Consider the following 12061-nt stretch of genomic DNA (forward strand, 5'->3'; position numbering starts at 1 on the left):
TCTACACCGCCATTCTCGTTCACGAAAGAAGAAGAAGAAGAAGAAGAAGAAGAAGAAGAAACAAAAATATCGTTTTCATTCATGCGGCTCTATCACGGCCTGTCTGATGTCTGTTTCTTTATTTCGCACGACCACGCCCTTGTTCCTTGGTCGAGTCACGGATCCAAATTCGCGACTCCTTTCGCGGAAAAGGAGGCCCGCGCGACCGCATAATCAGTCGCTATCACGCGATCTTTAAATGCATTATGCATGCCGGCTGCTACGGCCTGGAAGGAGAGAGGGTAGAAGAGCGAAAAAAAAGAGAAGGACGTGATGCGAGGCACAGGTAATTAGGAATCGCTGTAGGGGCCGTACACGAGACGAAAGAGTCGGAATCGGGGGAGAGGGGGCCAGACGTATAAGAAGAAGAACAAGAAGAAGAAGAAAAAGAAGAGGAGGAGAAGGAAGAAGAAGAGGAAGAAGAAGGAAGGAAGCAACGAGAAAGAGAGGTAGAAGGACCAACATCTTCTAAGAATAGCGGTCCCAAGGCCCTGGGGCCCTTGGCCCCTTCGTAATCAGTGACCATATAAGCAGAAGCCTCTCTCTCTTTATCCTACTCGCGCATGATCCCTCTCTCTGTTCCTCCGCAACGTTGAGCAAGCTCGCTTCTTCGTAACAACAACGCGTTGCAACTCCTCGTGGGGATCCCTCTATCATTGAGCCTCTTTACGATAGGATGTGGCCGAGATGCGTGGTTACGACACCAAAAATCGAGAAAGCGAGAACGTCCTTGGAGATGGGTCTGGGATAATCGTTATGGTCTTTGCCATCTTTGTGATTTTATTCCATGTTGTTGGATAGGTAATTGTGGGCGAAGTCGAAGATCTTTTTCTTCCGTCTTTAATTAGTCGTTATTTATTATTTTGCAATTATCGTATTGTTGATCTTTCCTTTTTTGTTGCTTGTTGGTATTTAATATTTAAGGAGATGGAATGAAATGCGTTTTCTGGAGGATAGCCTTGGGTAAAGATTTTTGACGATACGTATTCGATTCATGACGCAAAGCAATAGCGTTACTGCTATTATTATTATGCACTATTGCTAAAAAGAGAAATCAAAGTGAGTCATTGAATGAGACATTAGCTATAATTACTTGTGGATATTTCTCTATATATTGTGATAGTTAATCCTTTCGTTATTGGTGCTAAGTAATATTTTTCGTATGCAAATCAAATAGCTTTTGTTTTGACAAGGAAAAAATATGAGCATGAACGTTGTATAATTAATTATGGTATAAGAATAGTATGCATACATTATTATCAATACTAACGTGTCGTTTTATTCTTGCGCTCTATTTTAATAATCTGTATCCGTAATCTGTATTTTTCTTGTTGATAAGATATAAATATTGTTCCAATGCAGTTATATCAATTGCAATAAACTATAATTGAGAGAATTATCATTCATAAACTGTACAAATATCCTAAGCAAAAATAGGCTCTTCCTAAACTTGTTTGAAATTTGTTTTCGCAAGTATAAAACAACGCAAATGAAAAATATCGTATACGATTTTATTAAAATTTTACCGCGCAGTTTAATCATGACAGGGCAAAAATTTTTTCTCGCATTAAGAAAAGAACGTGACTTTTAATTGGACAATTTCCGTGAGAGGCGACGAAGTACATCAAACACACATAAAAAAAAAAAAAAAAATAAATAAATAAAGAATAAAAGAGGAAAAGAAAATACTTTTCAGACAGGTGTTGCATCTAAGATGAAAGATTTCACAAGTGGCGGGAAAATCGCGAGATGTCGTTACGCTTGGCATGATCCTGAGCATGCTCGTTGCACGCGTAAACGACCAGTTACCAACTCCATAATTATGCTATGCAAGTTTTTAATTAATCGAATGAATACGTAGGAACGTATTAATTTCAAAGATAGATCCAACTTCGAGTGTTTAAAAGTTGAACAATTAAAATATCGAAGGAGGAATCGATTATTTGAAGTGACAAGGAATTATGAAAGTTGAATTGTTAATCAATCAATTTTTCTGGGTTTTTCTGAGATGCCGTTAAGTTAAGGGGAGAAATGAGGAAAATTATGAAAATGTTTTTTTGATATAATGAGAAATTTAATACACGATTTCTAATTAATTTTAAATTTAGTTCATGGCTATTAACTTTCTGGCACTCTTCAAAAATAGTCAATATTAATAACATTTAATTACTGGTAATGCGTTCTTTTTAAAAATGATATATATTTGTTTCTCATTGATAAGTAGACGAAGAAATAGACGAATAATTAAATATATTCCATGTTATATTTAATTCAATCTATTTAACGCATATAATACCTCTTCTTTGTAATTTTAAAATTTTCTGGATATTCATATATTTTCAAAGTTATTAATCTAGTACCATAAATGCAAAATAAAAAGTTTTAAGACTATATTAAGAAGAAAAAAATTGTAATTTATCATGTTAATTGAGAAGAATTTTAAAGAGAATACCAAGAAAATATTAAAGATGGAGTTCAGTTTATCGTCGAACAAATTAGATCATAGTTGCTGAGGATATACGAAATCCAATTCCACGTGTCACGTGATGCGTGCCAACCACAGTTTGCATTGGAAGCGTTTTCTGCACGAAATCTTTTCCTGTTCTTGCATTAATTGCCGCTGATTACTGTAATCTCCGCTCGAGATCGACAATTTTTATAACTACCGATATTAACGGCAAACCTATAGAAACCTTCACTTATACAATTCATTTAGGCGATTATAACGATATTAAAATTACATTATCGTAATTTCCAATGAGGAATTTACGCTTTTTATAACAACAACCACTAATATTCCTCTAACTTTCTAAGCGATCGAAATTTCACTTTATCGTAATAATTATAATAATATATATTAACTGCCGTCATATTCAACGCAATTGGTTTTTATAATTATCGATTAATCCATCCACTTGAATATCTGCCATGCAAGTTATCAAGTATCATTTGTTGTTGAGATAAATTCAATTAATTCGAAAATTTGTGTAGGAGGAATAAATTCATTCTACAATTTTTGAAATATAATTTCGTCTAAGAATAATTTTTACAATAAGATAGAACACTAAATTCTGAACACTTCTGAACACATTAAAAAAAAAAAAAGAAATACATTAAAACTTCAAGATTTGACTTTTCTTTTTCGAAATTATTTTGCTAATAAAAAGACGAATAAATATTTCTAACTTTATTTAATAAATTATTGAACTGTAAGCTTTATAAAGACTTTGCGATTACATGAAACGATTCTTTATTTTAAAGATTAATTAGAAAATTTTTACATGATGGAAGATTCGAAATAGATACGATTTGGACTTTGATTCGAGGAAACGATCACGAATTTCGTCGAACGAAACTCGAAATCCCGTGGCCTTGTCGATGAGGTTGCGATTATTAACGAGCGAATTACTAATAACGGGATTGAAAATTTTACAAGCGGAACTGGCGTCGCTCCAGGGCGAAATTAAAACGAGCAAATCATTACGCGAGGCCATTTTGTTCGCTCGTCGATCGATGACGGGTGGGTCGATTGTTTTTGCACAACGAACAAATTAAGAAGAGAAAGAAGAAGGTCGTCGAATTTATTGCCTATAGAAGAAATTTGTGTGTAATTTTGCGTGAAAAAATATTTGTACTGTAATTATGGAAAGTATAAAAAAACGGAATGGTAGAAAATTGAATCTGAAAGAAGTGTGAAAGAAGAAACGTGCGTTCTCAATTGGATACAAATTACTTTTTCTTATTTTTATTTTTTTTTTTTTTTGCGACAAGAGTGAAATTTAAATATTAGGAAGGATTCTTTTACAAAGTAGAAAACAAATTCTTCCATTATCGAAGATAATATTATCCGCAAAAGAAACAAAATATATACTTTGGAATGAATTAAAACAATCTTGCGAAAACCGCAATCTAATATTCATCCTGAACAAAACTTTCCAATTCTAAATGAACTAACTTTAAACAAACCCGAATTGAGATATTATATTTATAAATTATATATCATAATTCATTCTACATCTTCACCCAAAGAAAGAATGATACATTCATATCTCTGGCATACAGAAGACGATTCATTTTAATTAATCCCTTTACACTTATTTTATTATGAAATATATATATATTCAAACAGGAAGAAATTTCTATTGATAAACGGGAGAATTCAATTCCCTTTAAGAGATTCAAATTACCAATACTTCTAACACGATAAATCATCGACGTCGATTCATCATATTATCGGCATTAGCAATTAAAACAAATAGGCAGATTCCATTAATTTCACGTCGCTTTAATAATATCCCGCGTTAATCGTAGCCTCGGTTGCTCACCGAGGATGGACAGGCTGTGAAATATAGATGCGGTCAGGAAACGAGGAAATATCGGGAATAAGCGAAAGGGCCCGGCAGGTTTCGCCCAAAGTACACGAAGCACCGTTAAAATATGTAAAACGGCACGGTACACGCCGGCTTCCGCGCCCTCCCACCGCCCTTTCGGCGTCCTCTTTTTTCCTCGCTCCCGCTTATTCTGGACCTTCGATCATCTCTCCTCCACCACCTTCGTAGGGTTCAATGAACGGCTACGGCCCGCAGGTGAATTCTGCGAACGGCCAGACAACCGTGAATTTCGTCTCGTTCGATTTGCCAAACTCGAAACCGTGGTTGCGGTTAGTTAGCGTTTCCCGCGCCCGACGCCCCGCACTCATTTTCCATCGTTGCATCGACTGGTTTACCCCACGAAATTAAAGGATCGAATTATAATACGATAATTGAGCTATTTCTTTTCCTTTTGTTGTTGGACAGGGAATTCGGTTTTATTATCGAATAATTTTATTTCGCGTTAAAGCATGATTTTATTTGTTTGTATAGGATTTTAAAAATGATTACTTGGTTCGAGGAAAATTTGATCAATTATTTATTTCGTGTGTTCTTTTCGATAATTATGAACGAAATATTGTTTTAAAAGGTTATTGTAAGTTAGCGAATTAAAATCATTATTGTTATAATTTGTAATGAAAAATTAAATATAAAATCAATTAAAATAGTATGAATTTTTCAAAGGAATTATTCTTCTGTGCAACATTTGAATCTCATTCGTAACAAACCAGGATATCTCATCTCATAGAATGATCTCATAGATGATTAAATAAAGAATTAGAATAAAAGCAAACGTTTCAATATATTAATGATAAGTTAAAAGAAGATTCTTGGAAATTCCCTATTAAAATTACACCATTGTATCATACTGAGTTTGAAATACGAGAAGTTTCTTTTCATTAGGCGACAAATGCTACAGTACAATTTACAAAAACTTGTACATTCATCACGTTGACGACATTCTAGACAACAGTTTAATCACTTTTAATTACTCGTCACCTCCATCAAACGCATGTAATTAGAGGTAGTCTGACGACCGATTTCAAGCGTAATAACAAACTGCACGTGCCAAGAAATCACACGTTTTATCGTCCATTTAATTACCGTTTGTTTTAGAAAGAAAGAATTTTTTTAAAAACATATTGTGATTTAAAAACGAATTAACATTCTTTACGCGTGAACTATCGTTATATTGTAATAAAGAACTGACAAAAGAAAATATTCGTGCGCTACGTTGATATTTTTAAGAAAATTTAATATTCTTCAATCACTTATCTGGAAATAAAAGTATCTTTTTTAATAAATGCAAATTTAAAAAGTCAAATCTTATTGTATATTAATGAGTTTCTCCTTAATATTCTTCAAGCTATTAATTAAGATATAATTTGCATTCGAGAGAAAAAAAAAATTGATCGAAATAAATCATTTGGCTTTTGAAAAGTTACTATTGATAATTTGATAATGAAATTAAAAGATTTGTAAATGATCGAATGATGACTTTTGAAAGATACATTTTATTCTGAATGAAAAATTATAATTTCCATCATAGAAATTGATATCTACTATTTAGAAATCAATTTCTAAATTTTTATTAAATATCTAATATCTAAATTCATTCTTTAAAAATTTTAAAAAATTTTATTCTTTAAAGTAAGTAAATAAATAATATTAAATAATAAAAGAACTCTATTTTTGAAATATTCTTAACATAAAATTATAAAGATTCAAGATGTCTGTTTTGATTCGAGGGAAAATTGTAGTACAAAGGCTTGATTTAAACGTTAAATATAAAATAGGTTTAAATTTCACGATGCAGACGATGTAACAACATATTCAAGATTAAAATACGAGGACAATCACGATTGCACTTCTTTAGGATCAGTTACACTTGTACAAACGCATACATAGAGAGCAATATACAATATGGTACAGTTCTACAGGCAACGTAGTCACGCTGTCGACTGAAAATAACAAGGGGTCGCGATAAAATTTTCATTGCAACTTTTTATCAACGATCAGAATGGAATATATTGAGAAATAGACCTATTTTTCAACAAATCTTTGCTCATTAAAAAATAACGAGGAAAGGCGGCCATTGTGCATGTCGCGTTTCGAAAAGAAACTAGAATATGTTTAACCGAATTTCGTTTAATGAATTACGAGATCACGATGTTAGTTTGTGAAACATTTCGTCGTTTTAATTAACTGTCTTTGTGTTGTAAGAATACCGATGTACATATAAAGTATATTGCAATAAGAAAGGATCTCAGTTTCAAATGTTTTGTAATTGAATAATGTGAAATGAGAATGAAAGATCACGAAGTGAGTGATAATTACTGATAATGAAATAATTCTTACGAAAATCTACGAGAATCAATAATTGGAAGGTAAGAAATTGAAATATCGATTATCTAGATGTATTTAAATAATCGAAATATTCTCAATTAGAACGGATTTAATAAAGATTAATAACCAAATATCAATTAAATATATATTGCTTTGGTAATTTCCAATTTAAATTCAGAATAATTCATTTTTAATATTTGCTATTCATTTGAGATTGATTTACTATATAAATTAGATTTTTATTATAAATTATATGAAATTATAAATATTGAATTCCAAAATTCAGATATATTGATCATAAATTGAAATACTAACTAATTGGAATATTAATTGTCTTAAATTCATTTAAAATATAATTTCATATCTGATTAAATTTAAAACATATAAATCAAATTGTGAAATTTAAAAGACAATAAAATTTTTTTTATTTTCTAGTAATTGATTTATAAATTTAATTTTTTTAAGTCGTGAAATTCACTTGATATGTTTTAAAATAAATATTTATATCCGATTTGTAATTCTGCAATAAATCAAGTGACAAAACATATCTACCATAAATCAGATATGAAAAATGACTACACAGACTTTCATATTTCATTTTCATTTAATAGAAAGCAAAACTATCTTCCATTTACCGAGCGTTTCTTAATCTTTCTAACAACATTTACAGGAAAAAATCACACCAAATCGAGCATTACAAATTTGAAAAATTATTTCATTCAAAATTAATCTTCTCCAGTCTTACAATTTATCAAAAAAAATTACACCAGACATGGAAAACGATCAATACACCAAATACCCCATTACGTACATATTATCCAAAATATTTATAATATCCACGAAAAATTCATCCCAACAGGAGGAGGAGAGATAACATGTGTCGCCTCGATCTTGAAATCATACGCTTCAACGGGCGGCGTCGTAACAACCGATCATTTATTACATTTTCTCCTCGTCGAATTTCAACCACCCCTCCCTGTCTTTTCCTCGAAATTGACAAAATAAGATATTTCTTTCGCCCTTCATCGATCGCCTAGCGCCATCTCTTTCTCCTCGCGCCAAAAAAAGGCGACACGGCCCACGTTCTCGTCGAAGACCGCCATTTTCACGGTGATTTTAGCGGGAAATCTCACCGCGTGCCGTACGATTCAATTTTCCTGGGTAATATTATGATTTAACCGGGGGCCGACCGACCGCCTCCAGCGTCGAGGACGCCTTTCAACCGTTTTCACGACGAGTTCCCAACGACGAAGGCGACGAAGAGCGACGGTTCGCGGATAATTACGAGCAGAAAACCGCAAAAATACTGTCCCTCTCGTGGAAATGTTTCGAGCATGTTAATTGCTCGATGAAATTGGTAATTTCGGCGAGGTCGGCTAAGCGTAATCGCTTTTCCAATTACGTCACGAATAGGATATTTTTGAATTGTCGACCTTCAGCGACTTTCTTGCGGTTGTGTAGCAAGAATCGAGAAAAATGAAGGCTTTGTTGGCTTGTAATGGTTTCTTTGTAATGGTAGAAAAAAAAAAGGATAAATTGGATTTTTGAATCTTTGTGTGATTGGTGTACATTTATGCTTTTTTGAAGAAAAATAATGGAATTGATATCGAGTTGAAAAATGTTTTAATAATGAAAAAAATAATTCAGAAATATTTATTCTTGAATAGAATTTAATTAATTCAAACAGCAGCATACTAAATTGTATTTAGTTTGTAATNTGAAGAAAAATAGTGGAATTGATATCGAGTTGAAAAATGTTCTAATAATGAAAAAAATAATTCAGAAATATTTATTCTTGAATAGAATTTAATTAATTCAAACAGCAGCATACTAAATTGTATTTAGTTTGTAATCTACATTCTATTAAAATTCCTAGAATTTCAGACAATTCAGTTCCAAGAAGATAAATTAAATTAATTTAAATTATTTTCTTCTTAAATTTAATGAATTTTATAATTGTTATATTATTAATTTATTTTTGTTTGATGTATAATCTTGTATTGTTGTTAATCTATTCTATTTGAGAAATAAAGTATTAAGTAAAACAATAATTTTGATTACTCTTAAAGAAAATTTAATAGAATCAAATTAAAATAAATTAATAAGAAAAAATTTTATTTTGAATCAAGTTATATCCTTTTGAATGATATATCTTGATGTTTCATTGGTATTGCAGTTAGCTTTGCTTGAACCGAATGATATACCGATAATGACACATTTATTGAACCTATAATGAATTTAATTGCATTTACTGGAAAAATGTCGAATACAAAATATAGTTTATACTTTGAAGCCTTGATTTTGATAACTGTGCGATACCAAGTCTAATTAACTCAAATTAATTAGAGGAAATACTTACTTGAATATCTTAGAACAGATCTATTACATATATTCAGTTTGTCTAATTGCTATATTTTACAAGTAAATTTTGATAAATAAAATAATAAATACGTATTATTTAAATTTCTACAACAAACATTCCAAAATACTTATTATATTATGCCCATTTCAATCGGGAATATATCCTATATTCTCATCTTCCAGCAAGAAGATAAAAAATATCGATGCAAACTTTATTAATCACAATACGAAAAATATTCTCGTAAACGATCATTACTTTCACGCAATTAAACGTTGCGAATTTGCATCCAGGCTGCTGAAAAAAAAAAATCCGTGGTCAGCGGATTTTTATTGGACATTGCGCGGTTAACCATCACCTGTCACGGTGATTAATAGCTCGGTGCTCTCTAGCGAATCCCTAGGCCGATTTTTGTCGTTGTTACACTGTTCTGCACTTTATACACCGGTCATTACTTCGTGCGACGTTTTCATGAAAAAAAAAAAAAAAAAAAGAAAAGAAATTATCTCGAACCGTAACTCCACATTAAATCTTTCTTCGAGAGGCACCCAAGGGAACTCTTTCTTTTTCTTTTCTTTTTTTTTTTTTCTTTTCTTATTTTCTTATTTCCTCCCCGAAAATTGATTTATGCATCCTTCGTGAGAACGATAATTAACGCGGGAAAATTTAAATAACGCGTAATTCGATCATTTAACAAGAGAGGGTGAAAATGTTTCTATTAATAATCGTTCGATGTTTATTATCGCATTTGCGATAACTAAAATTCATTTGTAAATGCCGTGCACGCAACACGTTTGCAATATTACGTATTGTTTTTCGGCAAATATTCACGGCGAAATGAGTAATGCTTATCCTTTGTTATTTAACACTGTAACCTTTAATTAGCTTGTTTCAACCGAGGCTAGAATGGCTTCCAGAAATACGATGATAATGCAGTTAATGTTGCAGTTATGTTCCTAATTTATAATGGATTCGCTGCTAGATATTACCCTGTTCGCTTTAGAATTATTAATACCTTGTTATCTAATTCTATTGTGATATAAAGTTGATGTGTAAAAAAATTTGAAATCGCGTATAAATTAAACGCGCATGATTTTCATATGTTCATTATGTAATTAAAATTTTATTAGGAATTTATTGAATTATTATTATTATTATTATTATTATTATTATTTTAATAGTCGATAAAAAAGATGATTTCTATTTGTCCAAGACTTTTTCATATTCGTATCGTTTAAAGAAATCTTCGAAACAACGTTTCTAAAAAATAAATAACATATTGTCATAAAATTTTTTATCGCGTAATTTATACGCATGAATAGTTATCTGATCTTCTCCAATTTTCAAACAAATTGAATTAATGTCGTAAAACTCTTAACGATACACTTAACCTTTCACATTTGATTATTATTATTATTATATCGATGATTCACACCAATTATATCGAAATTCAAGCCAATGTAGCCGATTCGACGATATATTCGTTACGTGACTAACGATTCTTTATCGATCATCAGAAACAGAAGTGGAGCAAGATTTGACCCAACGATGTTGGTTAGAGGTCGACGGAATCGTCGTGAATTGGATGATCCGTTCAAGTAGATCGTGGGAGCTCGTGGTTAGATTCGAATCAAGCATCCAATATACTCACCTATGATGGTGTGCACCCTCACGGACAGCTGTGTCCTGAGAACGATCGAGTTCTTTCGGCTGTAACAGAAGGAAAGAGAGAACGTTATCAATGATTGAGTCGTGCAAAATTGGCGGCAAACTATATTCGAAGTATTTAGACAAGCATTATTTAAATTTAAATTCAAAGAAACTAGTTTTGAAAAATTTAGATAAGGAATTAATTATTTTTCATAAAATAAAAATAATTAATCAGATCGATTAATTTTTATCTCTTTAAAATTCTATTACAATCTTTTCCTATGACCAGAAACATAACACGATTCCTCCATTTCCTACCAATAACCTAAATTTACTTATTTACAACAAAGCTATTATGGCTCAATGATAAATAGATAATATTTTCGTACAAGAATTATCATTAACTAAAACTACACGCATCGTAATCCAAAATCAAAAATTACCTCTACTCGATCCCCTACCCATAACCTCCTCGATATAACCTCTCGCCAAAAACTAGGTTAAGCAGGATTAAAAAAAGAAAAAAAAGGCAGAATAATTCGCACATATACAATTATATCTTACTATGGGCCCATGGATCCCAATTAATCGTGGCCACGAATTAATCGAGCCACCAGCTAATTACTTAATTGGGCCTGCGTGAACGCTTGCGCAACGCTCGCATTCGTTGCACGAATTAGGTTAGAATGGCTCCGCCAGTTCAGAATCTGCCTCGTGCACCTTGGCTAGCGAACTTTAAGGCCCTGCGAACCTTCCCACGCCACTCGTCCCTGAGAAACTACGGCGACCGAGTGTACAATGGGTTTCAGAGGTGGAGAAGGTGGAGAAGAAAGAGGGGAGGGGGAAGAGTGGGTGCAGAAGGACGTACGTGGAGAAAGAGAGAAAGAGAGAAAGAGAAGAGGACACAGGAATGGCGGCGTCAAATACATCCGGGGCAAAAAAAAAAAAGGAGAAAAAGTCGGCTAGGTACGCGCGCGTTAATAATGTTTCCGCTCGTTAAACGAGCGAGACGGAGCGCGATTACGCGTTTTGCTTTTCCCACAAGCTAAACACGTAGACGAGACACGGAGCAATCTGGTCGTGTGCAAATACCCTGCTCGCTTGCGGTTATGTGTGGAGATCGATCCACGATTAGGCGCAATTGTGCGGACTGCCTTCATGAAAATTTCAAGCGGCGATGAGAAATCGTTTTTCTAACGTTGCACCGGGTTTCCGCGTATAAACCTCGGACGGGACCCTCGAGATTCTGGGAAAGGAGGGTTGGAGAGCGTTTGGATAGAGTGAAAAAGTAAAGTGT

At 32.7% G+C, this 12061-nt stretch overlaps 1 protein-coding gene across 6 annotated transcripts in view; it reads right to left on the bottom strand.

Annotated features, from left to right (window-relative positions):
* The window catches only part of LOC122719302, a 248040-nt gene that overhangs the window by 65141 nt on the left and 170838 nt on the right, over positions 1 to 12061 (bottom strand). For all 6 annotated transcript variants that reach the window (XM_043945004.1, XM_043945009.1, XM_043945006.1 and 3 more), the window contains exon 11: positions 10766 to 10824. In XM_043945004.1, the coding sequence (XP_043800939.1) occupies positions 10766 to 10824 (59 nt within the window). The remainder of the gene's footprint in view (positions 1 to 10765; positions 10825 to 12061) is intronic.

This window comes from Apis laboriosa, unplaced genomic scaffold (genome assembly GCF_014066325.1).
Source record: "Apis laboriosa isolate Shangri-la unplaced genomic scaffold, ASM1406632v1 scaffold72_cov160, whole genome shotgun sequence".
NCBI classification, from domain to species: domain Eukaryota; kingdom Metazoa; phylum Arthropoda; class Insecta; order Hymenoptera; family Apidae; genus Apis; species Apis laboriosa.